This window comes from Lycorma delicatula, chromosome 6, assembly GCF_047948215.1.
Source record: "Lycorma delicatula isolate Av1 chromosome 6, ASM4794821v1, whole genome shotgun sequence".
Lineage (NCBI taxonomy): Eukaryota > Metazoa > Arthropoda > Insecta > Hemiptera > Fulgoridae > Lycorma > Lycorma delicatula.
The window spans coordinates 45,084,229-45,109,788 of NC_134460.1; the positions used below are offsets into that span (position 1 = coordinate 45,084,229).

Genomic DNA, 25,560 nt, shown 5'->3' on the forward strand with positions numbered 1-25,560 from the left:
GCATGCAGAACTCCTAGGTTCATGTGTTAAAGAATGGAATTTATTAAACAAGGATACTAAAATTTCAGAAACAATTTATATAGAAATAGGAATTAAATTTTTCTGAAATACTTCAGAAGAGATTGTATAATTTGTTCCTGCCTTGATGTTAGGGACTAATGTCTGAACTGGACATTGAATATGTTATTCATGATTGTCGTTTATGTATATACTAATCAAAAAGAAGTTTAAGACTGTGAGTGTTGTTGCATAATTAGAATAAATTTTCTTCTATAATAGTAGCACATACTGTAAGAATAAAAGAAACATGTGAAAGTATGTCAAAAATTTTAAAAGCTATTAAGTGTGATGAATACTCATGGCGAATCACTGTTGACCTGAAAGCGATAGGGCTTCTTCTATCAGATAAACACTATGCAGTTAAAGACTAGTCAAAAAGAAATCACTTTACCCTAGTAAAGGAAAATGTTGTCAATATTCCCCTTGTCGAAGCAGGTCGTATTACTTTACCACCTCTACACTTAAAACTAGGCCTGATAAAGAATTTTGTAAAAATATGGACAGCTTTAAATATTTACCTGAGATTTTTTCACAATTAAGTGAAGCCAAGTAAAAAAAAAAGAGAATATTCATCTGGCCACAAATAAGAACATTAATTCATGAAAATATATTTTGTTATTTATTACCTTTGTTAAAGTAATTGTTATTGCAGCAATTTTTTTTTTTTTTAGTTATATTTTACAATTGGGTTTGATATATATAGTAAAATTCTATGTATGTGTATATTTTATGGCATGGAATGAAACAGTAAGATTGTTTGCTGTTTAGTTATGTTATTTATTCTCAGTTTTCATAAATAAAAGAAATTTATCACAGTTTTTTGTATTTTAATTTTTGATTTTAGGAACATGAGTGGAGGTAATTATTCTGTTCTATTACAAAAAATAAAAGAACGTGCCTTGGTGGAAAAGCTGAAAAAGTGTTCAATACAAAGTGGCACTACTCATAATGAAACTCATAATGATGAAACATCATTTTTTAAAGTTCCTCTATCTCCTCCACAATGGAGTTTTCACAACATTAGCAACCCAGTTTTGTTACAAAAATGTGACTCTTATAGAAAATATTTTAATTGGGCGCATGAAAAACTTAATGTGGTAAGGCTAATTTTAGAGAGAAAAAAAACATTTATTGTAATCTTCACTTTAGTGAAGATTACAATAAAATATAAATATATTTAAATAAATATGTTTAAATATGTTTTTTTTACTTCAAATAAAAGTATGTTTTATTCAGTTTCATCTTATCTCATTTTTAATTACAGATTTTATTTTTAGTGTTTAAAATATATTTAATATTCAAATATTATAGTTGAATTCTAGTGAATTTAGGTGCATTGAAGGTGATCCCTGTGTCTGAAAAGATAATAATGTTTGATCAATAATTAAAGATGTATTAAAGCATATTTTTCTAATTTGGAATTATGGGTCTTTTTTGTTTATAGATGAAGCTAAACTGTAATAATTCTAATTGTGCTTGATGAATTTAAAATTCATCAAGTTGGTTTTAAATATTAAAATCATGTAATGGATTATGATTCTAGACTCAAAAAGGTTTAAAGTGTTTAAATTAAACAAAACCTTTTTGTAATGGCTTTTTTATAATGGCTGTTCAGTCATTATACGCAGAAATAGTAAGTTATTATTTTACATAAAAGCTCATTGATTAACCCTTTATATGTAGCTGGTTGTGATGGGGTGGTGGTATCAAATTAATCTCCTAGAAATGAATTGCAATAATCTGTTATTAGAAGTACATTTCCCTCACTTATGTTTAGAATATGTCAAAGTAGAGATTTATAACTATTATGTTGTGTAACCTCAATGTTTTTCATTCTAAAATGAAAAGTAAAACATGTTTTATTTTATTATCTTCATAAAATGTGCTTTAAAATTATGTAAAACGCAAAGATTTAATCTTTTAAGAATGACAGAAAATAGACATGTAGAATCAATGTCTTTTACCCATTTACTGCAAATATCAAAAAATTTGTCTCTTAATTTCATAATATCTCCTCAAATTTTTTTATTGTACAATTAAGAATAATGTTTTTATATCAAAAAATTACATTATTTTGAAAAAAGCTGACAACACAGTTGTAGGATTTTCCCATCATGCAGCTTTTTTCTGATGCACAACTTACACACAACATAATTTAAAATATTTATTATTTTATTTAAATACAATTTTTTTTTTGATAATTTAATTCAATAATTCTAACTAAAGCGCGTGCATATTTCATTCACACGGGTGTGACAGCACAAGCGGCCACTTTAAATAAATTTTTATGCTTTAATTACTATTCATTTATGTAATTCTACCGCTTACCTGTGATGTCACAACTTAGCAGGTGACTACAGCATCTGTACATCAGTGTTACACTAGCACTCCTTGTGGTGAGAGGGTTACTAATGACGAAGTATACCCACTTAGCCATTGATTTATTTAGAGCAGCTTTTGGGGTGGGGGTCTGATTTTGCAAAATCTTTACTGGAAATACTTTGTTTTAATTTTTACCAATTGTGCCTAAGAAAAATAAGACCTTAATTAGGCGAAATTTCGACATGGAGATAAGTGTGGAAGTACCCCTGACCCATTAAAACTGGTTCATATAGTATTCCGCCTCTCCATGCCGCTGCTCTGCCCATGGGCTGACCAGAGGGATAGGCCTTGCTGTCAATCATTCTATTGTCTCTTGGTCCCAGGTCCCTTACCATGCGAGAAACGTGCAGTTCCTCTTTGGCGATGGTCTCCCAGTCTTTGCCTGTCCATCCCTCCTGCCGGCTGCCTGGCGCTCTTGCCAAAAGGGCACTGGGTATTATGCCGGTGACCACCAATATGGCAGGCTTGGAAACTGTTCGAACACAGAAGCGACTCCCAAGGTAGTGGTGCATTGCACCTGCACGAGCCGCTTTCAGTTTCAACAGGACAGAATACACCATGGACATCAATAATCACCGTCTGCTGGCCTTCGGTTCGTCGACATTTGCCACGAGCAGGCTGAGAGCGGTTATAGCTGTCACAGCTTTGTCAGCAGCTCCGAAACTGCTCAGCGAAGCTGAGTTTTCGGTCAGCCATCATACCGAGGTATTTTGCGGCCAGCTTGGTCTCTACAATCTTGTCCCCAACCCTCATGGGGGGGGGGGAGGATGTTGAAATGCTTCTTTGTTAGAACCATGATCTCTGTTTTGCTGAGGGCTAGACACTCCTGTTAAAGCCCATCAGGACTAGGAAGGGGGTGGTATAGTGACCAGAAGCATCATAAGGTGGGTGTCTTCCCCTATGGGGTTGGGATGAGGGTGAGAGACAACCCTTGGTCGTCCAGCCAGGCACTGACTGTGCATGGCCCAGCTGAGCCTCAGTTGGGCGCATTCTATGTTGTGGTTTGTGACAAGTAGTACAACGTGGTCAGCGTACCCAACCAAGGCCGATTCTTCAGGCATCTCCAGCCTCAGGAAACCATCATGGTGTTCCAAAGGGTGGGGCCAAAAATTGAACCCTGTGCTCCTGGTGTGATTGCGGTCCTACACCAGCCTGCCACGATCTCATAGATGAGACCACAATTCCTCAGCTAAGCATTCACCATTCTGAGGAAGTATCGAGCCACATGGAACAAAGTATCGAGCCACATGGAACAACTATTCCAGGGCCTGAATCATATTGATCCACCGTGCAGAATTGAATGTGTGTTTCACATCCAACGTAACAAGAAGGACCACACGGTGCAAAAAATTGTGGTGATTGTGGTCTTCTGCTCGCCGCCCTGCTTCAACAATCTCTTGGACTGCATCTAGGGTCGACCAACCCTACCAGAAACCATACTGGCTGGGTGATAAGCTACCTGCCTGATTCATTGCTGCAACCAGTCTTTTCTTTAACAGTTTCTCCAATACCTTCCTAAAGACTATGTTATTTTTTTGTTATTACTCAAAGAATAAAAAGTTGAGTCAGAAACCACATATACAAGCACGTCTAAAGTATGCTCTGCATGTTTCCTACTCAGGAAGCTGAAGTTGGCTGTAGATACAGCTTCACTCATCTCAGTTTTGTCTTTGTTCATTCCTTGTTTTCTTTTGATATTTTTCATAGGGAAATAAAGGATAAAATATTCAAATTATAAAAAATGTTATAAATTGTCATTTTAAAATACTCTAATTGTCTTCTATTTACTAGTATGATATAGATGTCAAGTGTAACCTGGATAAATTAAAATTGACTAAGTCTATATGATGACAATATAACATCACATTTTAAAAACTAATATTCTTGCCTTAACAAAAAGGAGCATATGAAATTGGCATTGAATTTTATAATCACTTGCCAGCTTTGCAATTTCAGAAACAAATTGTAAAAGCTTTGGACTAGGCTAAGATTAAGAGCTTTCTGTTTGTAATTTTTTATTTTTATTTAGTGGTGAAATTTGTGAATATAATAATAATCAGTACTGCACATCATTTATTTTCGGTTTCTATGTTTTTTGTGCCAGTATTTTAGTGTTACAATGAACCAAAAGTGTTGTTATATGTTACTGTTGAGACCAGCCCTGTCCAATCCAGGCCTGCAGGCGCCATGGTGCCCTTCGTTTCATCTTCTGACACCCGCACCCATTTGCCAATTTTTTATACTAATTCACAAAATAACATTATATTTTACATCTTAAAAATGATATAAAAAGTACATTTTAGCCGTTATATTTTCCAGTAGTTCAACAGAAGTAATTCTGCTGGCGACCTTTTTAATATGTGTTCATTTCTTTGTCATTGTTGTTGACAAATTCATTTCCTATATTTGTAATAGTATAAGTAGGTATAAAGAGATCCTCCTAGCAGGGGGTCTAGCTTGATAGAACAAGCTACCTAATTGTCACTCATCTGTTGGTCTGCCCTTCACTCAAGTCCTTAGCGTTCTTTGTAATAAATTTGAAACTGTCATATTTAAAACAGATGTTTTTTTTGTTTTTTTTTGAGCAAATGTTGCATTATTCACAAAGACACTGATATTTCAAACAGTTAGTTAAACTAATGAGAGTCATTTCTGGTCAGTTGTTAATAAATTTAAACCTAACAGTTTTAAAAGACAGTGAATTTTTTGTTAGGCTTGGTGCAAACATATTTCTAATAATTTGAAATTCCAATTACGTCAGGATTTGCAAGTATGTGAATATTTTTCACTGAAGATTGTTAAAAGTACTTACATGTCTGATGTTGCTGAATTGTGTGTACCTATTAGAATGGTTTTCTGTGGTTTTACAATAAAGGAAGAGTTTTTAAACTTGCCATTTCTTGGACAAACTAGGGGAGAAGACATGTTTAAATAGTGCGTTCTATAAACATGTTAAAATAGTAACTTTACATTTTCAAAGCTTGTTGGTACAAAAATGGATGGGACGCCTTCTATGCCTGGTAGGAATAATGGATTTCTATCTCTTTGTGCTAAGGATGAATCATTTCCAAAATTTATTTCTTTTTTTTTGTCTTCAGTCATTTGATTGGTTTGGTGCAACTCTCCAAGATTCCCTATATAATGCTAGTCGTTTCATTTCAGTATACCCCTCTACATCCTACATCCCTAACAGTTTGTTTTACATACTCCAAAAGTTGCCTGCCTGCACAATTTTTTCCTTTTACCTGTTCCTCCAATATTAAAGAGACTACTCCAGGAAGCCTTAATATGTGGCCGTAAGTCTGTCTCTTCTTATAACTATGTTTTTCCAAATGCTTCTTTCTTCATCAATTTGCTGCAACACCGCTTCATTTGTCACCTTATCCACCTATCTGATTTTTAACATTCTATAGCACCACATTTCAAAAGCTTCTAATCTTTTCTTCTCAGGTACTCCAATCATCCAAGTTTCACCTCCATATAAAGCGATGCTCCAAATGTATACTTTCAAAAATCTTTTCCTGACATTTAAATTAATTTTTGATGTAAACAAATTATATTTCTTACTGAAGGCTCGTTTCACTGTGCTATTTGGCATTTTATATTGCTCCTGCTTCGTCCATCTTTAGTAATTCTACTTCCCAAATAACAAAATTCTTCTACCTCCATAATCTTTTCTCTTCCTATTTTTACATTCAGTGGTCCATCTTCTACTACATTTCATTTTGTTCTTGTTTATTTTCATGCGGTAGTTCTTGTGTGGGACTTCATCCATACCATTCATTGTTTCTTCTAAATCTTTTTTTACTCTCTGCTAGAATTACTATATAATCAGCAAATCATAGCATCTTTGTCTTTTCACCTTGCACTGTTACTCTGGATCTAAATTGTTCTTTAACATCATTAACTGCCAGTTCTATGTAAAGATTAAAAAGTAATAGCGACAGGGAACATCCTCGTCGACTACCTTTCTTATTATGACTTCTTTCTTATATTCTTCAATTATTACATTTATTTCTTATCATTGCATTTTCCACCAGAAAGCTTTATGCGCCAAGGTTTTAAAGTTTGATCATGTCATGAAAGTTGTAACTCATGTGGTGAACTATATCAGATCATCTTTTACATGTCATCAATTGTTTTGAAATATTTTGAATATATCACATACTCAGTAAGATGATGTAATTATTCATCCAGATGTAAGATGGCTTAGTAGGGGTAAAACACTGGGAATGATTCTGTTGTTTGCTAGATGAAATAAGAGACTTTTCGAAATCTTCTCTCAGACCATATTAACGTGAACTTGATAATATAACATGGCTACTAGATTTACATTTCCTGGCAGATATCACCTCAAAATTAAACAAGTTAAATCTCAAATTTCAAGAGGAATATCATAATATTTCAGATATGATAAGTGTTATAAATGTGTTTGTAAAGAAAGTGAAGTTATGGATTACACATTTAAACAGAAATTCCCTTTCACACTTCCAAATTTCAAATAAATTCTAGAAACAGTCAGATCTTTCCTCTTATGCCAAGAATCTTGAAACTCTTGTGTTGGAGTTTGACAGTAGATTTAGCCAGTTTTCAGTACTTGAACCAGTGATAATTTTTCTCAATAATCCAATTACTTCCATTGACGTTAGTGAACTTGGAAATAGGTTGTGTAAAATATTCAGAAAGTATAAAATTGAAGAATTAGAAATGGAAATTTTAAATTTTCAAAAAGATCTTTCTTTAAAATCCTCATATGCAACATGTAGCAATATATGGACTCTGGTGGACAGAGAAAAATATCCTATTCTCCTTAGTGTTGTACTGAAAATGTATTCATGCTTTGGTTCAACATATCTTTGTGAAGTTGCATTTTCATCAATAAATATCATCAAAAACAAGTACTGATCATGCCTGATAAACTCCCATCTTGATGCTTTAAGAGCAGCTTGTTCCAGCTACACACCAAATTTTCCTCAATTTGCAGCAAGCGTGCAGTATCAAATTTCACATTAATTATGTGGTCAGTAAATATAATTAATTTCTGTTTCAAATGTTTTTGGTCGTTATTATAAATTACAATTATTGATTTTGTTAGTAGCAGCAGTAGTGTGGAGATAGTCAAAATTAATCATGGCACCCCCACAGCCTTTGTAATCATTCAGATGCACCCCTAGTTGTAAAAAGGTTGGACAGTGCTGGTTTAGACTAATCATAAACTTTAAGTATTGTAAATTCAAGCTACTTACATTTGAATTATTTAGGGTTAGAGTAAATATAATTGTAAAAATATTCTGAATCAGGGTTAGCTATATTGATGTTATCATTACAGTTTAATGATAACATCAAATTAAATTAATGATGCAAATTATTTCAGATATTGTGTTTATTGATTGAATTTTGTTTATACATTAAGCAGTCATTGATGGATTGGTAATCTTACTTTAATGTATTATTATAATTATCCATGCTTTCATTTTCTACACTCTTACTTATATAATGTTTCATTCATCTTGTCTTCCTCATTAAAATTTGTAACTAAATGACTAAAGTTGTATAGAAAATAAGGCCAAAGAGGTTTTCCTGATCATATCATTCAGTAGGTGCTGCTCTGCATGATCTGCACACAAAAATAATTCAACTAACCTCACACTTTTACTACTGTGAATAATCTCAGCCACTGGTTTTTCTACTTCTTACTAACTTAGAATGTTATTTTTCAGGGTACATTAGCTGCTTTGTATAGTGATCTGACAGAAGTAGTTTTTACATACTTATGATAATGATCACGTAAGTATATAATTTTTTTTAACATTTAGCATTTTATATTTTTATTATGACAGAAGTGCAATCTTATTTATGGATTTTATAGTGAAATTTCTGATAGAGTTTGTAGGTTCATTTATTTGAGGGTTAATAAAATTATAAAAACCATTAAATAACTTTCAAACAGTTCAAAATAAAAAAAAAATAATTTAGCAACTGCTCCTACCTTCAAAAACAATATTTTTTTTTTTTTTATGAAACTACAATAACTCAAGCTCTTATGGAAGGGAGCAACTCAAAACGTTTTAAATGGAATTAGAAGGGTTGTGACACAACCCTTTGTTGTAAAATGAAATTATTCATTAGAAAACAGTAATACGCATTTATTAAAGAAAGACAACATTACAGATTATTTATTACAAGAAACACATTAAAAGATTAAAATTGAATTATTGAACTTGAATGTTCATGAAATTACAAAAGAATTTTCTAGTTTTGCAAGAGATTTTTATGAACTTTTATAAATCTTTACTAGACATGCTTCATGCCTTCCTTGTGTACCCTGACAATGTACTAGATGGTTGTAAAAACTTAAAACTGCAGTTACCATTTCATTTTGTGGGATTTCATGAGCCTCTTGATAAATTTTGTCTTGAGGTTCATTAATATCATGAGGGACTGTTTTAATTACTTGATCTGCAATGTATTCCCCACATATGGAAAATTATCGTGGATCATTATCAGCTTTTCCATCATTAGGTCATAAAATTCAGTCAAAATAATTTCTGATTGACATAAAAATTTTATGGGATTTAAAATGGTTTTAATGCAATTCTTAATGAACTGATAATCAATTATTATCATGCTCCTGTGGACCTTCTCTTATAGATTTTTAACTTTTTGGATTTCACTTTTCAAAAAAAATTACTTCATGACTAGTGAAATTTCATCAGTAGCACTTTCAGGACTTACATATCTCTCTTTTTTCTGTTTCCTCTGGAACTAATGTAAGGTATTACTTTAGAGGATGAATAAGGATGATATGTATGAATGTAAATGAAGTGTAATCTTGTACAGTCTCAGGTTGACCATTCCTGAGATGTGTGGTATTCAAATACTGCCATGTGATGAGTGGTATTGATAGTGTTCAAATTCGTGTAAAAGTAACTGCCTTTACTAGGATATGAACCGTAAAACTCTCAACTTCAAAATCAGCTGATTTGCGATGATGAGTTAACCACTAGACCAGCCCGATGGGCTCAGGATTTCTACATCTGTTATCCTTTACTTTATTTTTTATTCTTTTATAGTTCTGCATACAGTTGATCTTATTGAAGTTCAAGTAGATAAATTATCATTAAATAAATTAGCAAGTGGTCTTGTGAGATCATCATTCCTTTACATACATGAAGTTGTTTGCTTGTATTCAGTAAGCTCCAATTTTCAAAGTTGCTAATAAAATTAAAAAATAATTGCGCCTGATACTTTCCAAATTACAAAAAAATACTTAGCAGACATTCAAATATGTGGGCATGAAGGCTAAACTGTTGGAAGTAAATAGATTATTTTTATACCTTATTTTGAAAAGTTCTTCTTAGCAACAGTAGTAGTGATGCAAAATCAATAGCAGTAAATATAAAAAAAGTATTACACATAAAAATAATAGAAAGATAATAACTTGTTGGCAACTATGTTCTTAATATGGGACAAGTGGCTATTTGGTGTTTTAACAATGCACAGTAACTAATTGCTGATACTTGTAAACTGTTGGCCAGTGTGCATGTAGACTAGTTATTGAAATCTTACTTTTTATATAACAGAGACAATGATACAACTATATACAATGGTACAAGATATGATAAAACAAATGAAATTTCCCTCCATTCATGATAGGTTTATCATCATTTCAAAACGTTTTTGATTATATGGTTTTTTATTTTTATTTTATTTTTAAAGTGATTGTTTTTAAATAATTAATTAAAAGATATTTGAATAAATAAATAAGTTTATTAAATAATTTTCGTTAGTTATAAACAAATGATTAAATATAAAAGAATTAACATTAATAAAAAAATTGTTAGTGCGTCAATAAGTAATAGTTCACATGGCTGGGTGCTTCCAATACTATTGAGGAGTTCTTATATATTCTTTCATGCTTTACAAATAAGTACATACCATGATCAGTTTTTATAAAAAAAAAGAAAAGATGCCATTGTATATAAACAATTTTGATGCTAGATGCACCATTTTAAAATGATATATTGTGAAGTTTACTAAGATAGACTTGAGGATTTTTTTAAGAGTCACAACATTACAGAATATTTAATTATGTTATAAAAATCCATGTCAAATGGTAATAGTAACGTAGCCACTGAATTTTGGGCAACAAGTTAACCATCATTTGGTTACAACCTATCAGGTTGCAGAATAAGTTAGACAGGACGCCAAGCTGGTCACATATTGTCTAACTAGCTTGGTGTGTGTGTATATACATATATATGCCAAGTATAAGCTGTATATATGTAAATATAAATAAAAATAAAGTTAGGTTGTTCATAATATGGGAATTGAAGAGATGAACACATATTTTTTAATTCATAAAACATCTCAAATTTGAATCATTCAAGATTAAAAATTACAGAAAGAAAAACAATAATGAAACATTTGAACATGATTTCTGGCTATATAAATTAAATTTAAATTATTAAAAATGCATAATTTTTATTTAAATATAGTTTCAGTGTTACTCTTTGGGTTGTAATAACAGAAAAGTAATTTATTTCAATGACCAACTAATAATATGTATCTACGATTTAATTATATTTTTAATTAATTTATTATTTAAAAGAAATTTCTTCTTGAACAAGCAGAAATCTCTATAAAAGTACTCAAAAATTAGGAGAATATTCTCCTAATAATTCCATTCCATTTATTCAAGTCTGAGTGAATATAATAAATATATATGTTCACTGTATTACTATGTACATATCTGCCAGGTTTCTAGTTTCCAGCTTTTCCATTTTTTATAGCTAAATCCACTTTTAATCCAAGTTTAATTTAAATTTCTTTATGGTTTTAATTTTTGCTTATTTTTCCTAAGGAGTCCCTTTGGAATAAATGTAAATTTCAGCTTTCTAGTTATCTTAGAAACAGTAATATCAGTAAATGATTTCACTTTGATGTGCTGACAAGTGTATATATTATATATTTAAGTGTATTTATTATAAATTTGTATATATTATAATATTTAATATATACCATGAATCTTCATGTTCAATATGTAATAAATAACTGTTTTTATTTTATTTCAGAGAATGCCTGATAGTACAATGCTGAACGGTAAGTTTTTAAGATTAATCCTTTTTTTTTTTAAGTTGCTAAATTAAATTAGCCATGCCATGTTCAGATTTGAACATCAGTTCAAATCCGATTTCATATACATATTTTCTTTTCTTTTTTTTAATGTAAATATATTGATTTATTAATAATTATTAACCTCCGATTGTAAAAATGTTTGAATTAAAATGAAACGTACTTAAAATTTTATTTCACTAATAACTTATGATTTTTTTTTTATTATTGAATTATTATTGTTAAAACATTTTTTTTACAATCAGGTTAATAATTATTAATAAATCAATATATTTAAGTTAAAAAAAAAGTTAAAAGAAATATATGTATATAAAGTCAGATTTGAACCGATGTGCCTTCTCCTTGTAAGATCCAGATATTTCATTAATTAAAATTTTATTTGGCTATAACTCTGGAAACAATGAAAATAAGTCCTGCTTATGATATATCATTGAAAAGCTCTCAACGAGGGCTTATTACTGCAGTTAAGAAAAAAATCCAAATCCAGATTGAAAACCCACTTTATTTAGAGGTCTGTCTGTGTAAACATTTTTGGCCCAGTCGATTGCAATCAAAAGTACAGGTGTACAACTAAATGTTACAACAGGCCTAAATACAAAATTGTAACATTCTATGTCTAATCATTTTTGAGTTATGCGAGATACATAAACATGTACAGATGTCACGCCAAAACTATTAAAATGGATTCAGAGATAGTCAAAATGGATATTTCTGTTGAAATCTGAAAACTGAAATTTTTCACGTTTACTACTTCCTTTACTTCATGCAAGGCAGTAAGAATAGGCTTTGTATCTTTATCTGTTTAATTTTTTTTTATATTAGTGTTAAGGTTGTTTATATTATTTTTTGGTCTACTGATGTACAGTTTGATTTTTACAGTTTTCCTGTGTGGTGTTAAGTTGCATGGGCTAGTAGGAGTTCTTTTTTTCTTGTTGACCAGTTTATTATACAAAATTAGTATTCAGAAAATTTGCATCCAAATTTACATATGTATAGTAATGTATGTTCATGTTGTCAAATAAAAGACATGACATTTTCAGATTAAGGAGTATGTCAGCTTGCTATAACAATAGCTTAGATCATTTATAAGTTTCTGAAGTCACGTTACAAAGAATTAAGGAAGGACAAATTCCATAATGTCAAGCTGTCTACTATACCTTAAAAATTTGTTGTTTCTTGAATGATTTGATGAGGATTCATGTAATTCCAGTTAGCATAATGGTTGCAGTTGACGTGCCCATTTAATTTTTGTCTCGTTATTGCCCCAACAATATTTATTTTAGAAATCACTTCTGTATTTTCTTTATGATATATAAGTAAAAGTCCTCATATAATTTCAAGTGTAGGTCTGAATCATTTTCTTGAAGAGTTCATAAAATCTTTGGTTTATGTGGTCTTAAATTTGTTTTAGAATTTTACAGTAGTTGTTATTCACTTCAAACTTTAGCTCTTTTCCTAGTTAATTGAATTTGTTTTTTCTTTAAAATTACTTGAACTGAAAGTTGTAAATATTTTTCATTACTACTATTGTTGGCCATTCAAGAAGTAATCAGCTAGTGAACCAGTTTGCTCCAAATCTTTTATATAAATTAATAGTATCTTGTGTGATGATACAGGAATCAAGAAAATGATTTATTAAATTACATTCACTTATGTTACGTTCTCAAAATGTTTATAAGCAAGCTTTATGCTGACCTCTGTGGCTTAATGTTAGCATCTCAGCCTTTCATGAGGAAACTTGTCCCAAGTTTGAATCCTGGTCTGACTTGTTTCATATAGTGCAAAATTTTCATCCCATTTTCTCATGCACAAGCTTTGAGCTTACATCTTGGTTTAGTCATGAAAAGAAACATGAATATGTTATTTTGTAATTCATTTTTGATTTGACTTTATTAACAAAGAACAGTTACAAAACATTTTGTTCACATCCTACACACTGCTGAATAACCGACGTTGTAAACTACACAAAAGGTTGTATGTAACTACAAGGTAAACGAGAAACTAGCTTGAGCCAAATAAAACTAGTCTTGTCAATTTTATTCTCAGCGAAATAAAAGATAATAGTACATCACATTTAAATATTTAGCTGCTGTTCGACTTTCTCCATACATTTAAAAGCAAAATAAATTTTATTCATTTATTCTCCGATAAAAAAAAGTAACAAAATTATGTTATTTTATAGAAATTCAGATTCTAATCTTTAATATTTTCTAACAATCATCACAATTCTCTGTAATATGTAACTTAATTTGTAGAAACAACTGTTATTTTAATTGTTTTGAGAAATAATACTTGTCTACATTACCTCTAAGACAGTATTAGTTCACAATACTCATAAAACTAGGCACCATTTGACAGCTGCTTGACTTAAAAATGTTGGTCTTTAAGCTCAATTAGAAATGAATAGAATTTGAATTATTATACATAGAATTTTTAAGGAAAAATAATCTTAGGAGTGTGTCAAAAAGTGAACATCATTTCTTACAAACTTTTATTACAAAAAACGTGTTTGCCTAGGTGCCTTGCGCATATTTTTTGAATAGGGAAGAGGAATTAGTGTATTCTCTGTCAGTTGGCACATATGGAAAAAAAAGTTTTTTTTTAACCTGTGTAGTCTTTGAGCTTCTTATTAAAGTTTCATTCAGAAATTTTTGTTTATAAAAAATTTATAAATTTAGGTAAATATTGTTACCTAACAGTATTAATATTATAATTATGTCTTTGTATTCAAATGATGGTGGTGATTTTCAAATTATTGTTTTCAAAAGATAGAGATGCTACCATGCTACAACAGGGATTTGGCAAATTGTTTCGTGTAACTGAATTTTTTTTAAGGTAGAAATACCATTTTAGTTTTGTTTGATATGAAATAAAATTAGATCCTTTTTACATTATTAAGATTCTGTTATTTATGTTAAAGACCCCCCCCCCCCCTTTAACCTTGGAAAAACTTTTCAACAGAAGGGATTATATAGTTTCAAAATGCATATTGCTGTAATTTTGGAGCTGTTCTATGATATTAATGTAAGCAAAACTGTTTCTATTGGCTTGTGTTCAGAAATCTTTTGTTTTCAAGTGATAACTAGTAAACATTATGCCCTTTTTTTCTACTCGCAAGTGTAAAATCATTCTAAGATTCTATGGACCCAAATTAAGCAGCAGATTTTATGGTTACTTATATCTTTTGAACTGAAAAACTGAATAAAACAGGCCTCAATAACTGTTAGGTTTTCATTAAATAACTTTGTTAAATTGCCAATAAGAAAATAAAAATTCTAACATTATAGAGAATTTAATTTTGAGAAAATCTGTGTAAATAAATTTAATAAAAAGCAAATAAAGTTTTAGAAATTCAACTTGTTCAAAAAAATTCAAATCAAAATGTGACAGAAAAACATTAGTTTTAAAGATAACAAAAACCTTCATAAAATTAAAAAAACTTGAATCTAAGTATTAAAATTTAAATATTCATCTCAAAATACATTAAACAAAATAAAAAAGTAATTTTTTATTTAATTTTTATTTAAAAAGTTTTGAAATGCTTATTTTTATGTACTGATGTACAGTCAAATTACAAAAAGTAGTTATTAAGGTTAGATAGTTTTCTTTTTAGTATCATCTTTGTTTTTAACTTGATGAATTAATTCACCACAGAAACTATGTGGGAATGTGGAAATTGAATTTTGTCGCATATGAAAAATATAAGGTCTAACCAGAATTTGAACCTGGGATCTCTGGATGAAAGGCAGAGATTTGTGGATTTTATTTATTATTTTTTTATGTTCATAAACAACATATATGATATTTTGCTGTGATTTGGCTGATGTAGAGTTACCTGATATAACAGAAGAGTTGTCAGCACAGGTAGTCAGAACATTCCAGAGAATTATGAAAAAGAGAGAATGGTATTGATGTACCTCCATGTTTGTTAGTTCTAACTTTTTCAAGTCCGATCATTCCTGACAGAATAAAAGTAGGTTACCTTTCTATTCGTGTACGATCATATATACCTAACCCCAGATTCTGCATCCAGTGTCAAGGTTTAGGTGGCAACAAAGGTGGTTGCACGAAAGAACAAGTTTGTGCATGTTGCAGTTGTAAGGGATATGACATCACATGCACTGAAGAAGAAACATGTGCAAATTGTAAAGTTCCACACTGTAAGGTCTTGAGAATGTCTCATTTACAAAGAAGAAAAATTTATTTTGAAGATCTGTACAGAACTGAAAGTTCCCTTTCCTGTGGCTCGTCGGGAATACAGAAAATCCATCTGCATGAGGAATCCTGTACAACCTGGTATTAGTTTTATATAGGTTCTCTCAAACAATATACAAAAAGAGAAAGAATGTGCATCGTGTAAAGAACTGACCAAATTGGTAGAAGCTTTGTCGTTACAAGTAAAGTCCCTTACATTATTATTGCAGCTTTGAGTACTGGCAAGAAGTAACTTTTGCCTGAAAGATTAATGGTGTTTTATCTAAAACCATGTCACTTGTTACACAATCACATAAATTTACTGCGGCAACAATTACTCAGCAAAAAACCAAGATCGCTATGTAGAGATCAATAAAAACATCACCTGGGATGGCATCTCTGTCCTCCCAGGCTTCGAAGTCCTCTCCACCATCTCAAAATCTCTATAACAATGTGGTGGCAGATGAAGGACGCTTCATCCATTTTAATTTTTTTCTTCAAAAAAAAAGTAAACATCTAAAAACCAAAGCTCATCCTAAGAGTTATGAAATCTCAAAAGAAAAACTGTATTGTATTTGATACATATGCTAAACAAAGATGCTATATATAACGAGAAAAATTATTTTTATGGCAAAAAATTTTCAGTGAAATGTCTTGTGGTCTTCATTCTTGCTGTGTGGCTATTGAAATCCTATTACAGGAAGAAAAATCCATTAACATGTATTACAGGAAAGATTAATACTTTGTCTGCAGAAGACTCACCTCTGCCCCATAATGAAGTGTCTTCGCAGCTATGTCTGCAAAAGATGCAACCATCGTACTGAGGGCAGAGGTCATGAGGGTGTACCTGTTTCCTACAGGAAATCATAGTAGCTCATGGATTCCGCTGGCCACAAATATCCCTGCAGTCTCACTAAAGATATTGGCATCATTTAACCTTCTCTCATCACAATGCTTCTTAGCCCTCCGCGAAAATATGTTGGTATCTGATTGCCTCCCTTCATAGTCTTATGCTACCTTCTTGTGAAAAAAATTTCAAAACATTACAGTATGTTAACGAGATTTAACAGATTCTGACAAAAAAAAAGTTACGATTGGATATTTTTATGCCTGTAACAACAAAAAAATTGAAACCGTACAAAAATTACGATAATTTAATTGCAGAATTTTTTTGCGCATTTCTACCGCGTTTTTTATTAGCGAATTTTTTTATTATTTGCGTTTATAAAACATAGTTTGCTGATTAAAAAAAAAAAATACTTTCAAGCAAATCGGTTGAAAGTTGGGCAAAATATGATGAAAAACCCGTGTCATAAATCACAGATTAATTAGCATATCAGTTTCGAGAAATTTTTATAGTTATTTATTTTTTCTTAGCGTTACATATAATGTAAAAAATTTTTTTTTAAATTATAAGACTTCCTAAGAGCATTTATTACGTGAAATTTTTTTTTTTACAACAGAATTTTTTTCTATTACACGCCGGGGGGGGGGGGGAATAAAGTTCATGAAACGCATAAATAATTACCCCAGTAATTACAAGCTCTTCGGTACAAACAACAGGTATTTTTTATGTTACTATGTATATAAAATCGTAATATATATTATATATAAAATAAGAAATTACGAGCGCGCACTAGTTTTTACCCCAACACATTAAAAAATCGCTATATGGGAGATTCCCCAAAAAAACAAAAGAATGAAATAGATGACACATAATAAATAACCTAAACAAATAAAATGAAGTAATAAATTTATAAATAAAAAGGACTTACTCCTAGTTGGTGATATTTTGGCGTGTGTGATACGTGAGAAAGCATCCGTACCTCACAAGCCACACACCTCCAGACTTATCTTACGCGAATGCCGTTTTCCGAGCACACAACGCATTGTCTAAAACTGTTTGTTCCCTCACGTTTAGGAAAATGTCTTGCTTCACAACTTTCAAGACGTTACAATTCACGATTTCTTACATAAGATCCACGTGCAGAAAATCCCGTAGGAAATGATGAAACAAGCCCTTTCAAAACCTCATTTCGAAACCATCTGAAGGATTGGTTCTTCTCCATCTTATTGACTGACTTGTAAGCCGTTTAAGCATTGACAAGGAGCATATCAAAAATGTAGAAAAAAAGTTTTTTCGTCCATTTTGTCATGCGCCTATGTAAGTAATAGCTTGAAGACAGACGATCAGATAGATCAACAGCCCCCATATAATTATTGTAGTCTACAAACATTACAGGTCTCACGACATTTTCTGTACCGCGAATTGTTACTCTGTATTTACCCTCTTCAGCAGGCCCATGAATAGAAGACAGAAGTGTTACCATTCGCTTGTCATTGAATAGAATAAAAGATATTCCATCCAGCGTCGTTCGACAGGCTAACCGGTGTCTGGTCAAACCTAATTGTTTACGTCTGTTTCGTGTGAATTCAGCTGGCATTCCAGCACGATTGGATCGAGCTGTTCCACAAGCTAGAATTCCCACATCTTTCAGTCGTCGATATAATTGCAGGGATGAAAAAAAATTGTCCATATACAAATGATATCCACAATTTTCATAACCTGCAATTAGATTGATAACTGTACGTTCAGTAATCGTTTAGTTTACATTTAGTTCCTCTCGTTGTCTCCCGAAATATACACTCATATCGAATGTGTACCCAGAATTATCGCAAAGTCTGTAAACCTTTATCCCAAAGCGCTTTCGTTTACTAGGTATATACTGCCGAAACAAGACTCCTCTACCCTTGTAGGCGCAGGCGCATAAAACCTCATCAACTACGATTTGTTGTCGTGGATTACAGAGTTCACGAGATTTCTGACGTGCAATTTCAAATATTTCGCGTACTCTCCAGAGACGGTCATAGTTACCAGTTTGCAGTTCTGATTCTATTGGTGGATCCAGGTTAGTGAAGTGTAAATACTTCAAAATATGTATTCCCAAACCAAGCGATATGGGAAACCTCGTCAGTTAACCAGTATTCTTGTAAAGTGTGTCTTACAGTATGACCCATTTCCAGGATGATTGCAAAGAAACGTTTCATCTGATCAAGACTAACGTCACCTTGAATTCTGTCCTTAGGTAATGGTCCATCAGGTCTACGGCTTTGAAAATACAAATTAGTTTGTAATGTTACTTTTTCAAGGATAGCCCCAAAAAACAACATAAATACGGCAAGCGGCGTCTGCCCATGAATACGGGGATCAGGAATATATTCAGGCATGTTCTGTAAATTCCTACGAAGCTTCTTAGGCCGACCTCTCTTACGAGGAGCGGATTTAGCCAAAAGGTCGGGATTCTTTACAAATGCACCTGGTTCCGGACCCGTAAAAGGCAAACTGTTTTGTGTGTCATATACACACTGTGTACCTATCAGTACAAACTAACCAGGGATTTCCAAGAACCGGCAGACGACCTTCTACCTCGAAACCTTCGTTATCTGTAACTGTTTCGTCATTTTGGGCCCGGTCAGTTGGATTTTCTTGTAACTCCGCCATGTCAAGTTCCTCATCTTGGAAAGGAAACTCAACAGCTGGTTGCATTTCAACATCCAACTGCACTGGAGAACGATAATGGATTTCATGAAATAGATTACCGTTCAGCAGGTGGATGTAGAACTGAACCAGCTACATTTATTTTCTGTTCCGTGTCAGTATCACTACTCGCTCGAATGACCTGGATCATCATCGTCGCTACTAAAATTCAGGAGATTTTTCCGAAAAATCGATACCCTTAATTTCAGTATTTTTGATGATGTCCAAGTCACTGTCAGTTTCGTCATAATCTGAAAGTCCTTCGTCAAGAGCAAACGTAATCTGTTCATCATTTATTGTCTGAATAAAAAAAAAATTCGCCAAATAAAAAAAAACGCCCAATATGTGAAAAAAATCGCACTGAATAAAAAAAACCCGATGTAATTTTGAAAAAAAAGAAGAAATAATATATTACCAACCGAACGATGGTATGCGGTAGTAAGAACTTACTGCAGTTGTACGCATGTAATAGTTGCGTGCACCCGTCCTCACACAATAAAGTAACATATGTTAACTGAAAGTAGATTCATAAACTACGTTTTATAAAAATTCCCACCACTTAAAAGGCTATTCAGATTGACAAAAAAACCATTTTTACTGTATACTGTTATTAATTACGAATCGTTATGTGTTTCATATTTGCCGATATCTTTTGTCAGAAAAGATATGTTAGACGTGAAATAAAAGTGACATATTTATGACCTCAATTTCCTTTTTTTTGTGTGTGCCATATAACATAATTTATAATGTGTTTCAATACATCGTTATGTTGCTAATAAAGGGTCCGCCACGGGAAACGTACGTTTTTTAAGTTGGTATTACGCATCCGGTAGGAGTTGGAGAGGGGAGCCAAGGCCAGCGCGTCACTCGTCTGACCTTGCAGTTTATGCTTGTTCATTGTTTAGTGTCCATCATGCCTCTTTGGAATGTAGAGCATCGCGTTTTCGTGTATGACAGTTTTGTGCGGAGCGGCGAATCAGTTACGGAAGTTATCGTCTCTTTCGTCGAAGGTTTAACGTTCCTCGGCATGGAGATATACCGAGCCGGAACACCATTTTGCGATGGGTTAATGCCCTTCGTAGTGGAGGTAGTTTAATGAAAAGGCAGCCACCGGGACCACGTCGCACAGTTCGAACTCCGGAGAACGTGGAACGTGTAAGACAGACTGTTTTAACTAGTCCAAGACGTTCAGTTTGTAGGCATTCAGCAGCAGTACGAATATCCAATAGTTCAGTGCGCCGAATTGTACACCGAGATTTAGGTTTTCACCCTTATAAAATGTCAGTTGTGCACAAGTTAACAGAGGGCGACTACCCACAACCTGCAGCTTTTGCTGAAGCGATGCTCCAAATTTTGGAAGATGAGCCCAATGCGATTTTGATAATGAGTGACGAGGCTCATTTTCATCTCAATGGTGTTGTGAATCGTCAAAACTTCCGATACTGGGCCTGTGAAAATCCACGCACTTTACACCATGAATTACCATTACACAGCCCCAAAGTTACGGTGTGGTGCGGCGTCGGGAAATTTGGTATCGTGGGGCCCTACTTTTTTGAGGAAAACGGGAATACTGTAACCGTAACAGCTGATCGTTACGTAAATATGGTGAAAACATTCTTGAGAACTGAGCTGAGACGACGACGAATCAATCTGCCAGATGTTTATTTTCAACAGGATGGAGCTACGGCCCATACTGCCCGAGTGTCGATGGCTGCTGTTAGACAAATGTTCCCTAATCGCGTTATCTCCAGATTCGGTGATTTGCATTGGCCCACTCGCTCACGAGACTTTACGATGTGTGATTTTTTTCTTGTGAGGGTATTTAAAGTCTTTGGTGTATGAAACCAAACCTCGTACATTGGCCGAACTGCGACAAGCGATAGAGCAGAACATCGCTCAGATCGATCGTCAACTTTGAGAGAGTGGAGGCTAACTTCAGAGAGCGTCTCCACATTTGTCAGCGTGAAAATGGACACCATCTTACGATATTATTTTTCGTATATAGGTAAGTCAAACTGCATATTCTCAGAAACTTATTTCTGCCAATAAATTATTTTTTAACCTAAAATAGTGGAGTGTCGTTAATTTGTAAAACGTCCGTTTCCCGTGGCGGACCCTATATAATAAGCAATTTTTGTAAATAATAAATAAATCCGTAACCGTCATAGCAATTATAATACACTAGTCACACACACACACACACACACACACAAGCACATTTCTGAGAAAAAAATGGTCATATTCTTTCTAGTCTAAATAATACATTTTACATCGTATAAACGTCGTTCAAATTTTATAATAAAACTGATTCCTTTCTGAATATAAAAAATAATAACCGACTTAGATCCCATATAAAATGATTTTGTAACAGCGTTTTAAAACTGACGCCGCACAGAGCCAGTTTAATGGCTACATGATCTGAAAAGGTTAATATGAATATGTGCAACTTATACCTTCCCCCAAATTCCAATATCAGTGAGGATGATCTCTCAATCTCTTTTCACAGATTCCTTTGCCATGCTTAATAATTGGCAATTTTAATACTCATCACTATTCATTGTGCTCACTAAAACCAATGGCATTCTTATTACCATGTTAATTGATGTGGCAAAGACATTTACGTAAATTTCACTAACATCATCTTACTGTCCTGAGTTTATGAGTTATAAGTTGCGGGTAGAAAGTTTGCCTTTTAATATCAGAGATTCTCAAAATTAAACATTCCTGTTTGATGATGAACTAAGGTATGCATTGAAAAATTCCAGTGACACTTCCCCCATAAATGATAATATCATGTTCATTATGCTATCTCACCTCCTGAATAGTGCATTATGACATCTTTTGTCTGTTTACAATAAAATATTCTCACCACGTGTTTCCACATTCCTGGTCAGAAGCACTGGCCATCCCCTTACTGAGACCTGTTAAAGATAAATCATACCCTTCCAGTTATCATCCTATATCCTTGACTAGTACGCTGTACAAGGTGGTATAACGAATGGTAAAACATTGTCTAGCATGGTACGTTGAGAAAAATACCCTAATTGCCCCTAAACAGTTTGGTTTCCACCAAGATAGATTGGTTATCGATCATGTAGTTGCTATTGAATCTGTCATTCAGAATGCCTTCCACTTCGTCCACGACTCATCGCTGTATTTTTCAATATTCAAAAGGTGTATGACAGCTTGGAGGAGAGGAATCCTAAATAAACTGCATCTGTTGGGTATACAAGGAGATCTAGCATTTATCAGGGTTTTGCTGAGCAGTCAGTTCTTTCAAGTTGAAGTTGTGGAGCAATGTTATCCAAATGTTTCACACTAGAAAACGGAATACCACAGGGAAGTGTCCTAAGCTTTACCCTATTTGCCATAGTCATAAGTAGTATAACAAACTACGTGCGAAAACCCATTATGTGTTTTTTATTTGAAGATGATTTTTCAGTTTACATACTCATAGTATCTAGAACTGTATGTATTGGTGAAAGGCTGCTCCAAAATACAGTAACCAATTTAGAATCATGTAAAATGACTGGTTTCATGTTTTCTCCAGAGAACACGAAATGCATCTGCTTTTCACAGTTCAGAGAACATGTTGCTCCTCAATTGTTCCTATATGGTGAACCAATTTAAGCATGCACGCAGGTTAGACTTTTAGGAATGTAGTTTTACCAATGACTAATGTGAGTAATAACACAGGAGTTGAAAGTGAAATATTTAACATGCTGAAAGTTTTATCTAATGCTTGGGGTGCTGATCGAATATGCATGTTGCACTTCTATCAAGCTCTGATCTGTTCCTGCTTAATCTATGAATGCATGTCTTATTAGTCTGCATGGGCTACCATTCTAAAGATGCTCAATGCAGCCCATCATTCATTTATCTGTCTCCCTACAGGCACGTTTTGCTCAAGCCCTGTGTTAAGTCTACTAGTGGACAATGGGGAGCCATCTCTTTGGAATAGATGGAACCAATTTATATACTCCCCCCGACGTGGAGTCTTATTCTTTAAGACTTTGGGGGTTGGCGTCCCCACGGGCCTAGCCTCTGCAGCTTTTCTTCCCACTATACAATGAGCTGCAGAACACTTTACATTATACACATATACTACACCAAGAACACTACATAAATTACAACATACACACTTACAATATTACACAACAACAACCTTTCTTTCTTTTTCCTGTTTAGCCCCCGGTAACTACCGATTAGATAATTCTTCAGAGGATGAATGAGGGTGATATGTATGAGTGTAAATGAAGTGTAGTCTTGTACATTCTCAGTTCGACCATTCCTGAGATGTGTGGTTAATTGAAACCCAACCACTAAAGAACACCGGTATCCACGATCTAGTATTCAAATCCGTGTAAAAATAACTGGCTTTACTAGGACTTGAACGCTGGAACTTTCGGCTTCCAAATCAGCTGATTTAGGAAGACGCGTTCACCACTAGACCAACCCGGTGGGTTACACAACAACAACCTACACTCATATTTCTTACATTTACACTCGGTGGTGTTGCGACATCTTACGAAACGCCAAGGTGGGAACAAATCGTGCCGATGGGTGAATGGCTCTACGTAATGAGTCTCGAACGATGTCCTCTGGGCACCAGGGCGAACCCAGTTGTATTTAGCTCTAGCTCCAGTACGCGTGCGTTCTGCTGGAGTGGTCCATTTTCCGCCGGTACTCGTTGGACCAAAATTTCAGTTCCAATAATAAACACAATGATGGTTGGTGGTTCATCTGAAAAAACCACCAAATCCAGTCTTGTGAAGAGACCTCGGGTCAGCTTTGTCTGACGAGGATAAAATTCCTACTGAAGAGAACCACAACTTGTTAGAATCGAATTATAAAAATATTAGATTCGTTGTTCTCAGAAAGAGTCAGGAAGGTGGCTCCCTTCAAAAGGTTTCACCTTTCTTAATAAACAAAACCATAACAGGTGCAAGTGGCTCCCCGAAGAATATCAGGAAATTACGTGACGGATCGATTCTGATCGAAACATTCAACAATGAACAGAGTCGATCTATCTTACGTCTCCGTAATATGGGTGGTATAAATATAAGTGCAGAAAGCCACAAAACGTTAAATACGAGCCGGGGTGTAATTTTTTGTGAGACCTCTTAGGTATATATATCTCTGAAATAGTTGATGAGCTTTACCAACAAGATGTTTTGAAGTGAAACGTATAATGAAACGGCAGAACTGAACAGAAGAACCGACACCGTCTCTTATACTAACATTCAATCTCCCTGTTCCACCAGAGAAGATTAAAGTGGGTTACCTCTCGGTTCGGGTACGAACATTCATACCCAACCCACGGCGATGTTTCAGATGCCAAGGTTTTGGTCACACTACAACATCTTGCACGAAAACTGAGATCTGTGCTCGATGTGGTAAAGAAGGTCACAACGACACTAACTGCGAAGAAAGTGCAAAATGTGCAAACTGCAGTGGTCCACATACAGCCCGCTCCCGAGATTGCCCAACTTTTAAAGAAGAAAAGGCAATTCTCAAAATCTGTACGGAGCAAAAACTATCTTTCCCGGCTGCACGTAGAAAATATAAAAAGATAAACAATTCACGGTACCTGGTTAAACCAGATGTATCTTTTGCCACCGCTACATCTAAACAAATTCCTACAAATGTTAATAATCAGCAGTGCGGATCCTGCAATGAGCTTAAAAAACTTGTTCAGATGCTTTCTGATAAAGTAGCTTCACTTACAGCCACTATCTCAGAGTTAACAAAAATGAATAAAAAGTCCTCCGTCGCAGTTAGTGAATCTAACAGTGTGATACATACGAAAGTTTCTGTTCCCAAAGTCGTACTGACACGAGTAGCGACTATCACAGCTGGCATTAAGCCACCTAATAAGCTCCCCGTAAAGGGAACCCACATAACTATCTCCTCTGGGATGTCAACTGCAGCATTCCATTCAAATAAATCTCCTCCACCATCACCTCATATACTTGAGGATATGGTTGAAGAACCACCCGACCCTAGGGTATCAGAGTTCCTTAAAATAAAAAATACAAAAAATAAAAACCGAATCACGTACAGCTAATTTTTATATAATTTCTGAAATTTAATTATTTAATTTTTTTACACTTATGAACATTATTCAGTGGAATGTTCGACGTATTCGGTCCCGCATTGAAGACATTAGAGTACTGGCGCACGCACATGATCCACTAATCATGAGTTTCCAAGAAACTCACCTTCTACAACATGACCCAATTACACTCAGA

General features: G+C 33.6%; 1 protein-coding gene across 4 annotated transcripts in view; it reads left to right on the forward strand.

Moving 5' to 3' along the window:
* LOC142327027 (uncharacterized) overlaps window positions 1-25,560 on the forward strand; it is a 139,866-nt gene that overhangs the window by 46,668 nt on the left and 67,638 nt on the right. For 3 of the 4 annotated variants that reach the window (XM_075369787.1, XM_075369789.1, XM_075369788.1), the window contains exons 3-5: window positions 905-1,157; window positions 8,163-8,229; window positions 11,517-11,544. In XM_075369787.1, coding sequence (XP_075225902.1) covers window positions 905-1,157; window positions 8,163-8,219 — 310 coding nt within the window. In that variant the 3' untranslated portion in view covers window positions 8,220-8,229; window positions 11,517-11,544. Of the gene's footprint in view, window positions 1-904; window positions 1,158-8,162; window positions 8,230-11,516; window positions 11,545-25,560 lie in introns of those variants that run through there. The other variant, XM_075369790.1, reaches the window with a different exon arrangement.